General features: G+C 38.2%; 1 protein-coding gene and 1 pseudogene across 8 annotated transcripts in view; one reads left to right on the top strand and one right to left on the bottom strand.

Annotated features, from left to right (window-relative positions):
- Positions 1–20909, bottom strand: part of PTPN4 (protein tyrosine phosphatase non-receptor type 4) — a 217401-nt gene that overhangs the window by 145392 nt on the left and 51100 nt on the right. For 4 of the 8 annotated variants that reach the window (XM_060625472.2, XM_060625474.2, XM_060625476.2 and 1 more), the window contains exon 3: positions 18404–18464. The exons of 2 other annotated variants lie outside the window; for them this stretch is intronic. In XM_060625472.2, coding sequence (XP_060481455.1) covers positions 18404–18464 — 61 coding nt within the window. Of the gene's footprint in view, positions 1–15394; positions 15440–18403; positions 18465–20909 lie in introns of those variants that run through there. 2 more of the 8 variants (XM_060625479.2, XM_060625480.2) reach the window with 1 other exon arrangement.
- LOC132673082 (nucleoside diphosphate kinase B pseudogene) lies at positions 13238–13688 on the top strand (annotated as a pseudogene).

Here is a 20909-nt window from a genome sequence, read left to right as displayed (position 1 = left end):
AGACTACATGGATCCAAATCATCTTGCGTACTTTTTAAATACAGATTCCTAAGCCCCCCAAAAGACCTACAAAACTGAGGTGTGCAGACAGCAATCCGAACTTCTAATAAGCTTTCCTTAAGAGTCCACCATTAAATTCTTATGCATACAAAAACGTAACACAAACAGCACCATGGACTACTTATCTCCAATCTTTCATAACCACAACTTTCAATTTGTGTCACTGATCAGAAGGAGATATAGAGAAGAAATAGAAGACCAGTCAACTGATAGCAGATGGTGTGGCAGATAAAAACATCAGTCTGAGGAGTCAAAGGGCCAGGATTTTTATCTCAATCTATCACTTACTTGGCCTGTAACTATGAGCAAGGCACAAACTCCCTGGGTTTGATTTCTCTATCTATGAAAAAGAGGTAATTGTCATACCACATTGTTATTGACAAAAAGAACCAAAAACATATGTGAAAGCTCTAAGGAAGTAACACAGAACTAATATGCAAGATAAGTATTATCCAACAGATACTAATACAAAGCTACAACTGAGAAGCCATACTACAGTAAAATTATCCAATAAAATATTAATTTGGATATATGAAAGAAAAAGGATTCTGTAGAAACATATCTTAAATATTATTCAAAACAATAAAAAAATAAAAGCATATTCACAGGGTACCAAGCAGGGGAATTTCTACAGATGAGAAGCTGAGAGGTGAGTCATGTGTCACTTTACTGAAGCAAGTATGTAAGTAGGAAAGACACTATATACTACCAAAGAAAAACTTGATCTAGTATGACATTACTAAGAAAAGATTTATATTCGACTTCACGTGTAGATCAACCAGAAATAAACATACTAGAAGCTACTTTTCTCACTCAAGACTCAAGATAAAAAAACAAAAAGCAATCATATGAGGAATCCAAAATGTAAATTATAGCAGGCAGTGTAGAGAGGAAAAAAATCACAATCTGAGGTAAGGTGAGCTTTCCAGGTTTTCTTTTTTTTTATCCTTTCTTTAGTTTTCTTTACTTAAACCTTTGACTCAAAGATGGGTTGAACTAGGACTGCCAGTAGGCACAGGCAGCAAAAGAGACAAGGGAAACCCAATTTTCTTTTTAAGAGGAAGAGAGAAGGAAGCCCTGTGAACCAGAGTGTGGTGCGGGGCGGGGGGGGGGGGGGGGGGGTGCAGGCAGAGACACATTTTTTTCCTCTCTAGAGCTCTGCCTCAGGGATAGCCCCGGTCATGCAATGACATGGCCATGGTGATGATACCGTGGGAACTAAAACTCCCATCTCTGCATAGTACAAGAAAATAGGGTTTTTTGAAGAGTAGGGAGTAATCTGTGCTTGTTTGGTTTTTATCCCTCACTTTTCTCTCAGCACCACTACACTCTAAGACAAGACTGTTCCACAAAACAGAAAAGAACCTCATCCTTCTGACCAGAGTATGAAAAGTGGCTACCGGCAACCAGAAAGTGTGCAGAAAAGCCTGCAAAGTGTAGGAGAATACACATCAGAACAAGTCCTGGGCTCATGCCACAGCTGTGCATGTGCAGAATACACCCGAAGAACCACAGCAGTGACTAAGAACTGGACTAGAGTGTCAGCCTTAAAGTAGCTCTCGAGTGCCACGCAAACGTCACACTCCCAGATTACACCAAAGGCTTTAAAAATGAATTCATGCTGGAACCACTGCCCCCAAAATGAGAAGAATTTGAGTACCAGGTTAACCTCCCACTAAAGTAACAACAAAAACAATATTATATCACGGATTTTAATAAGATACAGTCTCATAATATTCCAGAATGTCCACGATGCAATAAAAAATTACCTGATACACTTAAGAATCTGGCAAATCTGAACAATTTTGAAGGTAAAAAGATGATCAACTGATGGACACTTTGAAATAACTCAGATGTTGGAATTATCAGGCACAGCCTTTAACACAGTTACTATAACCATCTTCCATGAATAAAGGGGGTGAACACACTTAAAATGAAAGAATATACAGAAATTCTCAGGAAAAAACACCCATACATATACCCATATATAAATGGAGATATTCAAACTGAAAAATACATTATCTAAAATAAAAATCTCAAATGTCCATCAACTGATGGATAAAGAAATTGTGGTTTATATACACAATGGAGTACTACATGGCAATGAGAAAGAACGAAATATGGCCCTTTGTAGCAACATGGATGGAACTGGAGAGTGTGATGCTAAGTGAAATAAGCCATACAGAGAAAGACAGATACCATATGTTTTCACTCTTATGTGGATCCTGAGAAACTTAACAGAAACCCATGGGAGAGGGGAAGAAAAAAAAAAAGAGGTTAGAGTGGGAGAGAGTCAAAGCATAAGAGACTCTTAAAAACTGAGAACAAACTGAGGGTTGATGTGGGGTGGGAGGGAGGGGAGGGTGGGTGATGGGTATTGAGGAGGGTACCTTTTGGGATGAGCACTGGGTGTTGTATGGAAACCAATTTGACAATAAATTTCATATATTGAAAAAAAAATAAAAATCTCACTGAATGGGCTAAATAGCAGAATAAATATAACTGGAAAGTCAATTTTAAGGTAATGAATAACAGGTCTAATCTGAAATAAAGAGAAAGTTTATAAATGTGAACAGAGACTCAGGGACCTATGGACAAAAGTTAAAATACACATTACTAGAGTTCCTGAAACAGACCAGAAAGAGATTGATACAGAAAAAATATCTGAAGAAATAAGGACTGAAAAGTATCCAAACCTGATCAAAGCAATGGATTTAAAGATTTGAAAATTTCAGTTAAATAAAACCATGGCCAGACCCATCAAAATCAAACTGCTAAAAGATAAAATCAAATTTCTAAAAATTTTACAGGAGACCATATTTAAAAAACACACTTCAGGGGCGCCTGGGTGGCTCAGTCGGTTAAGCGTCCGACTTCAGCTCAGGTCATGATCTCACGGTCTGTGGGTTCGAGCCCCGCATCGGGCTCTGGGCTGGTGGCTCAGAGCCTGGAGCCTGCTTCCAATTCTGTGTCTCCCTCTCTCTCTGCCCCTCCCCCGTTCATGCTCTGTCTCTCTCTGTCTCAAAAATAAATAAAACGTTAAAAAAAAATTAAAAAAAAAAAAAAAAAAAACAAAACACACTTCATATAGAAAAACAATAACTTGAATGATTGCAGAGTTTGGATCAGAAACTATGAAGTCACAAAACAGCTAAACTACGTATTTAAAGAGAAAGAGCTATCCCCCCAGAAATCCATATCCATTGAAAATATACATCGGCGGGGGGGGGGGGGGCACCTGGATGGCTCAGTTGGTTAAGCATTTGACCTTGGCTTGGGTCATGACCTCACAGGCTGGGGAGTTTGAGCCCTGCATCGGGCCCTGTGCTGACAGCTCAGAGGCTGGAGCCTGCTTTGGATCCTGTGTCTCCCTCTTTGTCTCTGTCCCTTCCCCACTGGCACTCTGTCTCTCTCTCTCTCAAGAATAAATACACATTAAAAAAACAAAAAGAAAGAAAGAAAATATACTTTGGGGCACCTGGGGGGCTCAGTCAGTCAAGTGTCCAACTCTTCCTTTTGGCTCAGGTCATGATCTCATGGGTTTGTGAGACAGAGCCCGTCATAGAGAATCCCTGCTTGGGATTCTCTCTTTCCTTCTTTCTCTCTGACCCTCCCCCTCTCGCACACACACCTCTCTCTCTCTCTCTCTCTCTCTCTCTCAAAATAAAAAAAAATATTAAAAAAAAAAGAGAGAGGCGGTTGGGTGGCTTAGCTGGTTGAGCATCCAACTCTGGATTTCAGCTCAGGTCATAATTTCACAGTTCGTGGGTTCAAGCCCTGCATCAGGCTCTGTGCTGGCAGTATGGAGCCTGCTTGGGATTCTCATTCTCTCTCTGCCCCTCCCCAGGTCGCTCTTGTCTCTCAAAGTAAGTAAACTTAAAAAAAAAAAGAGGGGCGCCTGGGTGGCGCAGTCGGTTAAGCGTCCGACTTCAGCCAGGTCACGATCTCACGGTCCATGAGTTCGAGCCCCGCGTCAGGCTCTGGGCTGATGGCTCAGAGCCTGGAGCCTGTTTCTGATTCTGTGTCTCCCTCTCTCTCTGCCCCTCCCCCGTTCATGCTATGTCTCTCTCTGTCCCAAAAATAAATAAAAAACGTTGAAAAAAAAAAATTTAAAAAAAAAAAAAAAAAAAAAAAAAGAAAAGAAAATATACTTTAAAAAGTATAAGGCAACTCAAAACACTGTCACACAAAGGAAAATTAAGAGAATTTATTGCCAGAAGACTTGGGACTAAAAGAAATACCTAGAAGTTCTTCCCTGAATTGAAATGATACCAGAGGGAAATCAAACTTAAAGCAAAAAGAATGGTAAATATATGGGTAAATATAATACACTATTTTCTCCGACTAAATTATTTAAAACGTGTTACTGTTGAAAGTAAAACAGCATGTCTGAGAAGATATCATCCTATATAAAATTAATATATATGACAACAATAACCAATAAAAGGAGAGGGAACTGGGAACTGTATGGATGGAAGTGTACAGGTTTAATTGAAGTGGTAAAATGTGAAATTTAAGTGGATCATAAAAAGTTGGTATATATATATAATATAATCTAGATAGCAATCTCAAAAAAACAAATGAAGCAAAGAGATACACTAAAAATGAATACTAAAAATATTCAACTAATCCAAAGAAGGGAGGAAAGGAAAAAGAAACAAAAACCAGAATGGATAAACAAAAGAACTTAAAAATGGAAGCACTAAATTGAATAAATTCAATAATCTCATTAAGTTTAAATTAAAAGACATTAACTGTCAGATTGTACTTTAATTTTTTTAATTAAAAAAAACTTTTTAATGTTTATTTTTATTATTTTTGAAAGAGAGAGAGAGAGACAAAGTGAGAGCAGGGGAGGGGCAGAGAGAGAGGAAGACAGAGAATCTGAAGCAAGCTCCCGGCTCTAAACTGCCAGCATAGACCCCAATATGGGGCTCAAACTCACAGATCACAAGATCATGACCTGAGTAGAAGTCAGATACTCAACCAACTGAGCCACCCAGGAGCCCCCAGATTGTACTTTTAAAAAGACCTATTCATGCACTGTCTACCAGATTTCCATTTTAACATAAAAATGTACACACGTTAATAAAAATAATGAAAAGAGATTCAGTATATAAACACGATTCAAATGGAAGATGAAGTGTACTATCTGACAAAGTAGATGTCAGAAGAAAATGACCAAGGGAAAAGATGGACATTATGTATTGATAAAAGTGTCAACTCACTAAGAAGAAATAACAGTTTTAAATGGCTAATACAAGAGGTAATACAAACACATTAGTTTCCCATGAGGTGAAACTAATATAACTGATACACAAATGTTCAATTATACAATTATAGTTGAAGACTTCAATTTGAACAACTGATAGAGCAAAGAGAAAATCAGCAAGGATGTAAAAATGCTATGAATCAACAACCAAACTGACATTTATAGACCTCTCCACGCAAAAAGAGTGCACATGTACCATTCACCAAAATATGCCATAAACCTTACCAAATTTAAAATAAACCTTACAAAAGCAAACCTTACCAAATTTAAAAGAATTGATATCATACAAAGCACATTAACTAGACATAATGTAATTTAAATAGAAATTAGTAAGAGAAAGGTATCTGAAAAATCCTCACATATCTGGAATCCAGCATACATGTAAATAACCCACAGGGCAAAGAGGAAGTATTGAGGGAAATTTAAAAATATTTTGAACTGAATGAATATAAAAAGACAACATATGATACTCTGCAGGATGTACAGCTGAAACGGTGCTTGGAGAGATATTTACAGCATTAAATGCTTGTAATAGAAAACATGAAATATTTCAAAATAATAATCTACATGCTTCTACCTTGAAAAATTAAAACAGTAGATTGAACCAATATGAAAGAAGGAAGAAAATAATAGAAATCAATGAAACTGAAGAGATAAACAATTGACCAAATTTAATTAAAACCAGAACTAGCGATTTTTTAAAAAACAGTAAAATTGATAACCTTTTAGCCAGAGTGAAAGAGGAAAATAAAAAGAAAACACCCAAATTATCTTTTATTTCTACTATTGATAGACATCCATACAACTCCTACAGAGAATAAAGAAACACAACAGGGGTGTCTAGGTGGCTCAGTCAGTTAAACGTCCAATTCCTGACCGGCTCAAGTCATAGCCCTAGGGTCATGAGATCAAGCCCCAAGTTGGACACCACACACTCAGCATGGAGCCTCCTTAGGATTCATTCTCTCTCTTCTCTCTCTCTCTCTCCCCCACCACTGTCCCTCCCCCAATCATGCTTCTCTCAAAAAAAAAAAAAAACACACAACAAACTTTATGGTCATTAAGTTGGCAACTTAGAATAAATCAATCAATTTCTTAAAAGACACAAATTATTAAAACTCAAGGGAAAAAAAATGTTTAATTTGAACAGTCCTAGATCTGTTAAAGTAGTTGACTTTATAGTTTAAGATATTCCAGGGGTAAGGGGTGGCTTAGTTGGTTAAGTGTCTGACTCTTGGTTTTGGCTCAGGTCATGATCTCACACTTCATGGGATCCAGCCCTATGTTGGGCTCTGCACTGACAGCACAGATCCTGCTTGTGATTCTCTCTTTCCCTCTCTCTCTGCCGCTCCCCTGCCACATGGGCGTGCTCTCTTGCACCAAACATTTAAGGAAGAAATAAAAACAATTTTACACAATCTTTTCCAGAAAAGAGAAGGAGAAAAAACATTTCCCAACCAGACAAGCACTAACCTGATACCAAAAACACATATAAAAAAATACATGAAAAGGGGCGCCTGGGTGGTTCAGTCAGTTAAGCATCCGACTTTGGCTCAGGTCATGATCTCATGGTTCGTGGGTTCAAGCCCCACATTGGGCTCTGTGCTGACAGCTCAGAGCCTGGAGCCTGTTTCAGATTCTGTGTCTCCCTCTCTCTCTGCCCCTCCCCCACTCACACTCTGTCTCCCCGTCTCAAAAATAAATATTTAAAAAAATTTTTTAAATACATGAAAATATTACAAGAATGTAAGAATACATATTACCATCTCCCATAAGCACAGAGACAAAAATTCTCAACAACATATTAGCAAACCAAATCTAGCAATATATAAAATGGGTACATCACAAACAAGTGGTATTTAGCAAAGGAATTTAAGGTTGGTTCAACAATCAAAAATACATCAGTGAAACTCACCACGTTAACAAACTAAGTAAGAAAAACCAATGATCAAAAAGAAACAATATTTGACAAAACTCAACATACAGTCATGATAAACCCTTTTGGTAAGCTAGGCATAGAAGAGAAATTCTTTGAGCTGATAAAGAGCATCTACAAAATAACTACAGTTAGCAACATATTTAATGATAAAAGACTGAATGCTCTACACTTCAATGAGAAAAATGAAAAAATTTCCTCTTACCACTCTTATTCATTTCTTATCGTAGTCAGTGCAGTAAGATAAGAAAATGAAATAAAAGGTTTACAGATTAAAAAAGAAAATTTTTAATTCAGACATGTAGAAAATTCCATGCAATCTATAAAAAGTCTCTTAGAACAAATGAGTTAAGTTGCAGGTTACAAGCTAAATATACAGCATCAATTCTATATTTGTATACTGGCAAATGAACTGGAAATCTTAATTTAAGAAAATATTATAGGGGCGCCTGGGTGGCTCAGTCGGTTAAGCGTCCGACTTCGGCTCAGGTCATGATCTCACGGTCCGTGAGTTCGAGCCCCGTGTCGGGCTCTGTGCTGACAGCTCAGAGCCTGGAGCCTGTTTCAGATTCTGTGTCTCCCTCTCTCTCTGACCCTCCACCGTTCATGCTGTGTCTCTCTCTGTCTCAAAAATAAACAAACATTAAAAAAAAAAAAGAAAATATTATAATATGCAACAGCACAAAAAATTAATCACTTAGGTGTAAGTCTGAGTTTCTTTTCAGGATGATGAAAAAGTTTTGGAAATGGATAGTGGTAATGGTTATATAACATAGTAAATATATTTAATACCACTAAATTGTACAATTAAAACATGTTAAAATAGTAAACTTAATCTTTTTAATCACACTAAAGATATCTTTAAAACGATTTTTTTAATGGGCAAAAGGTTTGAACAGAAGTTAAAAAGGACCAAAAATGTGGGGTGCCTGGATGGCTCAGTCGGTTAAGCTTCCGACTTCAGCTCAGGTCATGATCTTGCTATTCATGAGTTCAAGCCCCACGTCAGGCTCTATGCTGACAGCTCAAAGCCTGGAGCCTGCTTTAGATTATGTGTCTCCCTCTCTCCCTCTGCCCCTCCCTACTCACTCTGTCTCTCAAAAATGAATGTTAAAAAAAAAAAAAGATTTTTTAAAAAAAAGGACCAAAAATGTTATGTAGCAGTGATGATGATACTAATCAAAGAGAAACAACATATATCATTTGATGAGGAGATGACAATTAACTGTTTTGAATATGCTGAATGTGAAATACTATTCTGGTTATGCACTGAAGACTAACAAATCCCATCAAAACAGAGGGTTAGGGATGCCTGGGCAGTGCAGTCTGTTAAGCATCAGACTCTTGATTTCGGCTCAGGTCATGATCTTGTGGTTTGTGAGTTGAAGCCCCGCACTGGGTCCTGCATTCACTGCAGAGAACCTGCTTGGGGCTCTTTCTCTCTCTCTCTCTCTCTCCCCCTCCCTCCCTCCCTCCCTTCCTCTCTTTCTCTCTCTCAAAATAAATAAACATTAAAAAAAGAAAACAGTGGGTTAAAACAGTAACATTAAGTTTATTTTACTGAGGATTCTGGGATTTCACTGGGTTCAGCTATATCAGTCTCAATGAGTCTCGTGTGCCTATAACATGTTAGGACTGGTGTCATCTCAAGAGGTGTCTTCACTCAGATGTCTAATGTCCTGCCCTGGGAGACAAACAGCTGGGAATTCCCTGGGCATCTATGTGTTCTCTTCATATGGTCTCTTCACAAAATCTCCACAAGGTCTCAGGGTAGCCGGACTTTACATGGCATCTGAAAGCTCTCCTAGAGGAGTGTACTATAAAATGCCAACAGAAGCGAATTGGTTTTTCTAACCTCAACTGGGAAGTTACACAACATTTCTTCCAATGGATTCTATTGTGGAGGGGATCACAAAGGCCCACCAAGGTTTAACTGGAGGTAATATCAACCCCTTCTCATGGTGGGAGAGATTTCAAAAATTTTCTGGACCACAAATACCTCTAGCATCTTTAGCAGACAGAGAGTTTGCATTGAGGAAAAATAACAGGACTGGAGATAATAGGTATCACAGTCTACAGAAACCAGGAAAGAATGAAAGGGAAAGATAAAAAAAAAGGGGGGGGGGGACATCAATATGTACAAAACTGATTAAGATACAGAATGTGATCAGAGACAGAAGAGAGTTTTCCTTAAAAGGAGAAGGTAACAGTTCTAAAAACTGCTAGAAGTCAAACACAATAAGCCACAAGAAGCTAGTTAATTTCCCAACTAGACAGTAAGATTTGAGGAAGTTTTCAGGAAGCAGAATGAGGGCTGAGGCAAGATTGTATAGTATTTCTTTTTCACCCTTTATTAAACTACAATTGAGAAATAGAATTGTATATATTTAAGGAGTACAAAGAGATGGTTTGATATACATATACATTACGGAAGGATTAGGTTGTAATGTTTAGATGATTGATGACAAAGTAGGTAAAATGACTCTTGTTATTTTCTGCCAAAACACACATAAAATAGAAACGGGAAGGGGAGGTCATCTTTAAAAAATAAACACTTGATTTTAATGCAAATACAAGGATGTAACTTCAAATTTCATTGTAAACAATCATCCATCTTTGTTATTCTTATTAAGGAAAAAGAATTAGCAACCTACTGCTTAAAATGTTAAGGCAAATTAGTAACTTTCCAAAGCAGAGAGCACCAGATCCAGATGGGTTCATTGCTGAATTCTACCAAACATTTAAGAAAAAATTGTATCAATTCTCTATAATCCCTTTCAGAGGGTAGAAGAAAAGGAATACATACTTCCAAAATCAGTCTATGAGGCCAGCATCACATCTTCATCAGAGCTCTTGGGTGACCAGGCACATTGTCAGTGAGCACTAATATTTTGAACTGAATCTTCTCTGAGCAGCAGGTCTCATTAATGGGCTTAAAATATGCACTAAACAATGTTGTAAACAGATGTGCTACAATCCAAGCTTTGTTGTTCCATTCATGGAGCACACGTAGAATAGATTTACCGTAATTCTTAAGGGCCCTAGGATTTTATGAATGACCAATGAGCACTGGCTTCAACTTATCAATTTAAAGTCATTAGTTGCATTAGCCCCTAACAAGAGAGTCAGTCTGTCTATTGAAGATTTGAAGTCAGGCATTGACTTCACTCTAGCTGTAAAGGTCCTAGATAGCATCTTCTTCCAATAGAAGGCTGTTTTGTCTACACTGAAAATCTGCTGCTTAGTGTAGCTATTTTCAAGGAGGAACTAGATCTTCTGGAATCACTGACTGCAGCTTCTCCATCAGCACTTACTGCTTCACCTTGCACCTTTATGTTACAGAAACAGCTTTTTTCCTTAAATCTCGTGAAACTACCTCTGCTAGGTTCAAACTCTTCTTCTGCAGCTTCCTCACCTCTCTCAGCATTCACAGAATTAAAAATCATTAGAGCTTTGCTCTGCATTAGGCTTTGGCTTAAGGAAATGTTGTGGCTGGTTTGATCTATCCAGACCACTCAAACTTTCTCTGTATCAGCAATAAGGCTCTTTCACTTTCTTATCATTCATGTGTTCAGTGGAGTAGCATTTTTAATTTCCTGCAAGAACTTTTCCTTTGCACTCACACCTTGGCTAACTGGTGGAGGCCCAGCTTTCAGCCTATCTCAGCTTCCGACATGCCTTCCTTACTGAGCTTAATCAGTTCCAACTTCCGATTTAAAGTGAGAGATGTATGACCCTTCCTTTCATTTGAACACGCAGAGGCCACTGTAGGATAATTAACTGTCCTAATTTCAGTATTCTTATGTTCCAGGGAATAGTGAGGCCCAAGGAGAGGGGAAAGAGAAAGACAGGGGGACAGCTGGTCAGTGGAGCAGTCAGAACACACATACTTATCAATTAAGTTCACTGCTTTACACAGGTGTAGTTTGTGGCACCCTAAAATAATTACAGTAGTAACACCAAAGACCACTAGAACAGGGGCGCCCAGCTGGCTCAGTCAGTGAAGCATGTAACTCTTGATCTCAGGGTTGTGAGTTTGAGCCCCACGCTGGGTGTAGAAATTCCTTAAAAATATTAAAATCTTTAAAAAAAAAAATCACAACACGTAATAATGAAAAAGTTTGAAATATTGCAAGAATTACCAAAATGTGACACAAAGTCACAAAATGAACAAAAGGTGTTGGGAAAATGGGGCCAACAGACTTGCTCAACATAGAGTTGCAACAAATCTTCAATTTATAAAAATGCAGGATTTGCGACATGCAATGAATCAAAGTGTAGTAAAATGAGGTTTGCCTACAATTTGAAACACAAAAACTAAAAGCTCAAGGGAGAAAACTAAGCATATTTTCAAGAAAAGACAATAATTCTAGGAAGAACAAAATACTATCCAACTACGCTGCTTGGCTTTCCAGTAAATTAACTTGCATAATGATAAAAAAAGTAAACAATGACACCAATTAAGGCAGAAACTGCCAATGGCCCACATCATACCCATTTTGTCTCATTTCATTAAAATAAAGCTTCAATATTGTTTGGGGTAGAAACGGTATGTAAAATACCAAGCCCTGGAGCACCTGGCTGGCTCAGTTGGTAGAGTGTGCTATTCTTGATCTCAGGGTCGAGAGTTCAAGTCCAATGTTGGGTATGGAGCCTACATAAAATTAAAAAAATAAATAAAATAAAAATAACAAATAAAATAAAATAAAATACCCAGCCCTTGCAGACCCAATGAGGACATGTGACTAAATTTTGGCCAATAAGATGTAACTAGAACCTACAGAGTAGAATTTATAAGTAATGTTCTTTAAGTTTGGGGAAGAAAACTGGTATGTCCCCTTTTTTGCTTCTCCATTTTCCCCTACTGTAATCAGAAAGAGTTGGGTTCCTAGAAAAAGAACAGACAGAGCTTTCTTAACATAAGAGAAGTCAATTTGGGTCCCAACCATCTTGTGAAAGAATGTAAGAGCAGGCAGCCACTATCAGGCCAGGATATAACCTAATCATATCAGGGACAATAAATCAGTAGTAAAACTCCCAGTACTGATTCAAAAGTTAAGATTCACCTGATGCACATCCTTGAGTTCTCTGTGCAGGATCTAAACCTCTCTGAGCATTTAGACATGGACCAACTGCCAACCTTCGTGACTGTGACCTAGACTCAGTCACCCTCAGATGACTTCTGCCCCAATTCCATGCTGTATTCCCCACTGAGCAAAGCCCCTTCATGAATATGTGTGCACCGTTAGCTTAAAACTTCCCCAATACTGTGGTTCAGGAGACACTGCTTTGGGAACGATCCCCAGTGTTCTCCTTTACTTGTTGCAAGTAAAACCCTTCCTTTTCCTATTCTTTGGCTTGGTTGTGTCTTTTGGCTCAACAACCACCAAGAGACGAACTCCATTTTGGGTAACACCACCACCTGCCTGAAAGCTGACAAGCACGTTAGAATTCTGAAAGCTTTCTTGGATCGTGAAATGATCTTATGTACACAGTCATGCACCCAGGGAAGTGAAGGACAAACAGGAAACCTGACTCCTTGATAACTGTGAAGCTGCCATCCCATTATTGGACTGTCAATCGCTAGAATTCTTTTGATAGAAAAATTAACGTTAGCTCATTTTAGTTACTGTTATTTCCAGTTTCTTTTACTAGAAGCCAAATGTAATTCTGATAGAAGATCAAAAGATAACAACAGTAAAGGGACAGATAAACATATTTAACTAAAAATTATGACAGAAGAATTTTAGGAGGAGTGAGGATATAAAATAGACTAAAAATATTAAATCCTCATCTTGTATAATAGGAAGTCAATATAAAAAATGTCCAGAATAAAAAACATAAACCAGCACAGAAAAATGGAAATAAATGCCTAAAATATATCTCCAAAGGTATTTCAAAACTAGTACTAAAAGAGTGGGAGTGGCCTCCAGTCCCCCAAGCAGCACAGCACAGCCAGCTTCTTGGCTATGGCCAATCAGGAGCACATGGTCATTGCCATCAAGCTGCATGGTGTGTAGCACACCCTGGTGGGCAAGATCACCAAGCACTTTGAGCAGAAGGGATTCCATGTTGTGGCCAAAAGGCTCCCTCCTACAGGCCTCTGAGGAACTGCTAAAGCAGCACCACATTGACATAAAGGCCCACCCATTCTTCCCAGGGCTGGTAAAGTACCTGAGCTCTGGGCCCACTGTGGCCATGGTTTGGGAGGGTCTGATTGTGGTGAAGACGGGGTGAGTGATGTTTGGGGAGACCAAACCAGCAGACTGTAAGCCAGGCACCACTCATGAGGACTTCTGTATTCAAGTTGGCAGGAACATCATTCATGGCAACGATTCAGTAAACAGTGCAGAGAAAGAAATCAGCCTATGGTTTAAACCTAAAGAATTGGTTGACTACAAGCCTTGTGCTTTTGACTGAAACTAGGAATGAAAGGTAGACAAAGCATTAGTCCCCTTTGGTGCCACCTGATGTGTCCCTGGACACAGCTCTTCATTCCACTGGCTTGGAAATAACAGAATCAATCTTCCTCTTCTAACACATATTCACCAATAAAGCCTTTGGAAAGTGGGTCAATAAATAAATAAATAAGTGGGAGCATTTCATTAAGCTTTCATTATATGCTTTGTCTTGTTGGGCTTTGAAAAAATATTTAAAAGTGTATGTTACTACTTAGATAGAAATTAATAACCAGGGCATCTGGGTGGCTCAGTAGATTAAGTGTCTGACTCTTGATTTTGGCTCAGCTCATGATCTCGATGGGTTCGAACCTGGCATCAGGCTCTGCACTGACAGTGCAGAATAATTTAATCAGCTACTACAAAAATGTAGCACTACCATGAAGAAATGACCTTTTCCAAACAAAAGTCTGGTCTTTGCCCTTCACTAATGGGAGATGATCTCTAGACCCTTGGAATGTCCTGGGCTTGGCAGGTGTTTTGGTCCCGTCAAGACCTCCTGCCTGGGGGTCTTGGTTACCTGACAGTCTAACAATATGATTTATGATGGGGAACATCAGTTCTGACTTCTACAGGAACGGAAAACTAAGGGTATTAGCCTGACCAGTAGGAAAGGCTAGAGATTAGGTCAGTTATGCAGGGAGTATGTGATCAAGTCCCAGTAAAAATACAAAAGGCTTGGAGGAGACTCCCTCGTTGGAAATAGTTTGTGTGTTGGAATAGTTTGTGAGACTTCCTCGTTGGAAATAGTTTCTCCATGAGGAGAAGAGGACTTGGAAGTTCTTTCTCAGTTTTAACTCCTTCTGGCATCTACCTTGGCTGATTAAAATTTTTTTCTCATGTTTATTTATATTTGAGAGAGAGTGTGTGTGAACGGGGGACGGACAGAGAGAGCGACAGAGACAAAATCTGAAGCAGGCTCCAGGCTCTGAGCAGGGCTTGAACATGGCTTGAACCCACATCATGACCTGAGCTGAAGTCAGATGCTTAACCAACTGAGCCACTCAGGTACCCCAGCTTGGTTGATTTTAATCTGTATACTTTCCCTGTAATAAACTGTAACCATGAGAATGACAAATTTTAATGAGTTCTATGAGCCCTTTTTTTTTTTTAATTTATTTATTTATTTATTTTGAGAGAGAGAGAGAGAGCAAGCAGGGGAGGGGCAGAAAGAGAGAGGGAGAGACAGAATTCCAAGCAGTCTCCACACTGTCAGCACAAGAGCTTTATGTGGGGCTCGAACCCACAGACCGTGAGATCATGACCTGAGCCAAAATCAAGAGTCAGATGCTTAACTAACTGAGCCACCCAGGCGCCCCAGTTCTGTGAGCCCTTCTAACCAATTATTGAAACTCAGGGTCGTTTCAGAAATCTCCCAAACTTGCAACTGGTGTCAGAAGTGAGGGCAGTCTCGTGGACACTGTACCCGCTAACTTTTCACTTTGGCTAACTATGGGTAACTAAAGAGGAAAGAGGGAAAAGAAGATAAAGAACAAGAAGGGATGTTGTATTTCAAAAGCACCTTAACAGAATCCTTATTGGCTGCTTTATATACATTCATTTAATCCTGACAACCCTAATAGATGATATCATTTCCACCTTATATATAAAAGGAAATTATATATAAAGATCAAGCAAACAGGACAATGCCACAGAGCAAATACTTACTAGGTCCAGGTTACAAATCTAGTCTTTTGAATTCTAAGGTCCATGCACTTCTCATCATACTATGCTACCTTCCTACATCACAATACTTCCTTTATTAACCATTCATGAGTGCTTAGTCTTAATTGTGACATCACTATATGCTTAAATAATCTGTGTGGGATAGTCCAAAAGCTGCAATCCAGGACCAGATCTATGTAGTTCTTTGTAGAACTAGCCCAGTCCCATTCAAGTTATTCTTTTTTTTTTTTTTAATGTTTATTCATTTTTGAGAGAGAGAGAGAGAGACAGAGTGCAAGCAGGGGAGGGGCAGAGAGAGAGGGAGACACAGAATCCAAAGCAGGCTCCAGGCTCTGAGCTGTCAACACAGAGCCTGATGCGGGGCTTGAACTCATGAACTACGAGATCATGACCTCAGCCAAAGGTGGACACTTAACCGACTGAGCCAACCAGGTGCCCCCATTCAAGTTACTCTTGATAAGGAAAAATGAAACTCACTTCACAGTAATTCAAAGTTAAGTGATATCAAAAAATACGCAGTGAATCCAATGCTGTAAATTAATCTAGTACTAAACTTAAGTGCCTATTCACCTCCAGATTTCCTTAACATGGGGGAAAAAATTAAATAACTACAAAGGAAACAGCAGAAATAATAATCACTGAAGCTTATTACAAACAAATCAAAGGAAGCATCAAAAAGAAGTGTGTGCACATTCTGAAAAATTTTTGTCATAACAGTATTACTGATTCATCACATATCACAGCTGCTGCTTTTCTTTGTGGACACTAAATAGTTACATTTAAAAATTATGTGTACAACTCAAAAGGTAAATGAAAAAAGTCATAAAACCAGTTACCAGGAAAAGTATTTAAGAGGAAGACATATTACTATACTGAATTCATAAGCACTAGAAAAAAGAGTTTCAAGAGAAGTAAAGATTTCTGAAAGTGAGTAATTTGCTATATGTTTACATGTAATGCATGCATATATGCAAGTCCAGAGTTGTTTTATTTTTAACTTTTGGAAGCAAAATTATTTTAAAGTCTCATTTTTGAAAAGAATGTTAAGTAAGGACAAAGACTCAAATAAGACTATATGGATGCTACCTTTACTATATAACCAAATTTCGAATATATAGATAATAAACTACCTAATTTTGAGTTAGTAATAACACTCTGAATGGATACAAAGAACAAAGTAAGTTCTTTTCTATAATACTGTGATCAACAGAGTCAATCCACCAACACCAACCAACACCAACCTCTGGGCAGAGGATCATACTGGGTGGGCACCAAAGATTCCTCCTGGGGATTCTTGGTTCTATAAGGGGACTTAGAACAAAGAATCGCCCAGGGGAAGGGATAGGGAGTGCTGCATCAGAGAAAGAGTCATGTAGCTTACCTACATGGTAACATCCACATCTCTTTCTACAGTCACCGACACCATTCCAATGAATATTGAAAGCATGTTTGTAAGTTCTAGCAGAGAAACAGAGCTATGACATATATCCTTTCTCAAAGAACAGGCCACATGTAGCTGAGAAGGGCATGTTATTCAATTTCAGGAAAGACATACAAAGAGCAAAAGAGAGAAAGCATACCCCAAGATAACTACCTAGTTTCATCAAATTAATCATGGTAACCTGTGGCATAGACAGACAGCCCTTATATTCAGTAGAATACAAAAAAAATAGTATGATAGGAAAAACATTTAAATGATTATTCCCTCAAAGAACATGAAATAAGGTCATATAACAGCGTGTTACCAGGTCTGTATTCCACATACACTATAAGTATAGTAGTTAAGAGATGATCAGTGTGGGCTAAAATATTTAAGAATTGTTTTGGAGATACTGGATATATAAACAACAAATATAAAATTGTTAATTAAGTATTAAGAATTGGCCAACCAAAGTTTTTCTGATAATAGGTGAGCCCAGACCAAGTAGGATTAAGGGGTATCTCAAATGTGGCAGATGACTTCTGAGATGAAATCTTCTAAACTAACAAACCCAGGGTGTCTGGCTGGCACAGTTGGAGGAGTGTGCAAGTCTTGATCTCAGGGTCATGAGTTCAAGCCCCACATGGGGTGTAGAGATTACTTAAATAAATCTTAATAAAATAACCAACCCAATGGCCCAGCTGCCTAGGGCTTCATCTTTGGAAAAGGGCCATTTTATCCCCTTCACCAGATCAATATATCACACTAATTTGATTTTATAGGATGCATACATTCACCATTATTAACTGAGATCTGAGTCCTTCTACTTGGCTAAACTGAATAATGGAACAAAGAACACAGCCAGCAACATGTTAAATATTTCAAATCAAAGTCCACTACTATACAATGAGATATATTTTCACATTTTAAAACAATCAGGATTTTCAGTTCTTGTCATAATGGAGTAGCTAATGTTAGAATACCCTCCTGCTATAAACATCTGTAAACGCTGGACCAAATATACAAAAAACCAAAAGAAAAAAAAATCCTATTTTCAACCCTTAGGCAATAACCAACACAACACCATGATCCTTGATAGAAGAGAACTAGATGAATCAAACCCCATATTCACACTCAAATCTCTCCCTTAAGGGCATTTTCCAAATCATGGTGTAGAGAAACAGAGCCCAAGCAGTGTGGCAGTCTTGCTGGGACGAGAAAACTACAATTAATGTCTGGGAATGCTAAGGTAGCTGGATTTGGGGGGCAGGTTATTAGAAGGGAAAGAACCAAGAAGAAAAACTTACAAAAATCTATATAAAAAATCCTCTCTGGTTCTCATCTGCCTCCTAGGCTGTGCACACACAGGGTTAGACTCCTAGAAGCCTAAGACAGAACGGCAGTTGGGGAGGCTGTTAGCTAAACAAAGATTTCAGAGCTTGCACAGTTCTGAATAAATTAAGTTCCGGCTCAGTCAGAGGAGACAGATCTTGATGAATACCCAAGGCATTTAGGTAAGACCCTGGATAATCCATGCCCTAGGAATAAAAACAAAGTTAAAATAGACTTACCTTAACAAAGCTTAAAACTAAGCCCCACAGGATCAAAGTGACCCGCTGGCAATTTAACTGCCTGCCAGAATAAAATAAAATTTTATTTAGAGGAAGATAACAATCCAGAGCTTTTACAAGAAGGGTCAGCAAACCTTTCCTGTAAAGAGCCAGAAAGTAAGTATTTTTAGGTTTTGAGGGTCATGGTCTCCACTGCACATTGTCTTAACAACAACAACAACAACAACAACAACAACAACAACATCTTTTAAAAAGTAAAAACCATTCTTAGCTCATGGACCAAACAGTAATAACCACCAGGCTTGCATTTGGCCCCTGGGCCAACTTGCTTTCCACTATTCCATATTACACTTAAAATAGCCATCACACAATGCAAAATTAGTGGGTATGTGAAGCAGGAAAAGTGTTTGATAATCAAGACACAAGACATATATTAGTCTTATGTAAGAGCTTCAAAATAACTATGACAATGTATCAAAGCCAATTAAGATAGAATACAGAAAACAGATTAAAATATATATTTCAACAGAGAATTAGAATCTATGAAAATGATCACATAGATAATCTAGAACTACAAAACAAGTGAAACAGAGGAATTCCTTGACTAGGTTTAATAGCAGAGTAAGCACTGGGAAAAAAGAAAAACAATCAGCACATGCAAAGACAGATTAAAAGCTATTTAAAGGACAGAAAAAAAATCATAAACTAGAATGGGATACAATCATCAAACTAATATATATGTTAACTGGAATACAGGAAAGAAAAGAAAATGAGTCAGAAGCAATATTTGAATCAGTAAAGGTTAAGAAGTTTTCAAATGTTGTAAGATACCAACCTACAGATTCAAGAAGGTCAATGAATACCAAGCAGGTTAAAACACATACATACAAAACCATATATAGCCATGTTATTGACAGGTGACTAAAAATCAAAGAGACAGAAAATTCTTAAAAACAGAGGAGGAAAAGGACCTCTCTCTTGCCCTTCAGGAAAACAACAGTAAGACTGAAAGATGACTTCTCAAGAGAAACTATGAAGACCAGTGAAGTGGCATCTTTAAATCAGTGAAGGAGAAAACTATCAACACAGAATTCTATACTCTGCAAAAATATTCCCCAGAACATGAGAAATAACTAAAGACATTTTCAGACAGAAAGTTGAAAGAATCTATCATCAAGAGACCTTATTTAAAAAAAAAATAAAACTGGGGCGCCTGGGTGGCTCAGTCGGTTAAGCGTCCAACTTCGGCTCAGGTCATGATCTCATGACTCATGGGTTCGAGCCCCACATCGGGCTTTGTGCTGACGGCTCAGAGCTTGGAGCCTGCTTTGGATTCTGTGTCTCCCTCTCTCTCTGCGCCTCCCCCACTTGTGCTCTGTCTCTGTCTGTCTCTCAAAAATAAATGTTAAAAAAAAATTTTTTTTAAATAATGAAAGAAATTCTTTAGGATGAAAGGAGATGATTCTAGATGGAAGCATAGATATATATAAGAAATGAATAGCTGTAGAAACTATAGATATAAAGGTAAATAGAATAGTAAAATAGTAAATATAAAGGTAAACATAAAGGTAAATGATTGTTTAAAGCAATAATAACAATGTCTTATATAGTTTATAACAACATGAGGGGGATATTAAAATACTTAACAATAGCAAAAAAGTAGGAGGCAGGTAAATGGACTTAAACTGCTTTAAGGATTTTGCATTGGGGGAGGACAACAGTAAATGTATTAAAAGGAGACTTTTATAAGTAAAGACACATTTTGTAATTTCTTTTAATTTTTTTAATGTTTTGTTTATTATTTATTTTTGAGATAGGGAGACAGAGCATGAGTGCGGGAGGGACAGAAAGTGAGGGAGACACAGAATCTGAAGCAGGCTTCAGGCTCCAAGCTGTCAGCACAGAGCCTGACGCAGGGCTTAAACTCATGAACTGCGAGATCAGGACCTGAGCCGAAGTCAGACATTCAACCGACTGAACTACCCAGGCACTCCCACATTTTGTAATTTCTAAAGTAATCACTAAAAGTCTGATATTAAAGGATTAGCCCAGGGATGACTGGGTGGCTCAGTCGGTTGAGCATCCAACTTCAGTTCCTATCATGATCTCACGGTTCACAAATTCAAGCCCTGCATCAGGCTCTGTGCTAATAGTGCAGAGCCTGCGTGGGATTCTCTCTATCTCTTCTCTCTCTGCCCTTCTCCCACTCATGCTTTTTCTCTCTCTCTCTCAAGATATGTAAATCAACTTAAAAAAAAAGATTAATCAAAAAAGCTAATAGAGGAAATATAATAAAATAAGAAAGAGGGCACAAGAGAATCTTTTTTTGGTGAGGGAAATAATCAATGACTTAATCTTGTGGTGGTTCCACAGATGTATACATATGCAAACACTCTTGAGTTGCTTAATGAAGATTTATGCACTATACAACACATATCATGAGTAATAAATTTTAAAAACCTATATATAACATCCAGGGAAGAGAGACTGAGCTGCAGTATCTTTC

This window comes from Panthera onca, chromosome C1, assembly GCF_046562875.1.
Source record: "Panthera onca isolate mPanOnc1 chromosome C1, mPanOnc1 haplotype 2, whole genome shotgun sequence".
In the NCBI taxonomy this organism is placed as follows: domain Eukaryota; kingdom Metazoa; phylum Chordata; class Mammalia; order Carnivora; family Felidae; genus Panthera; species Panthera onca.
Note: the sequence above shows the minus strand (reverse complement) of the source record. Positions and strands in the feature narration are given on the sequence as shown.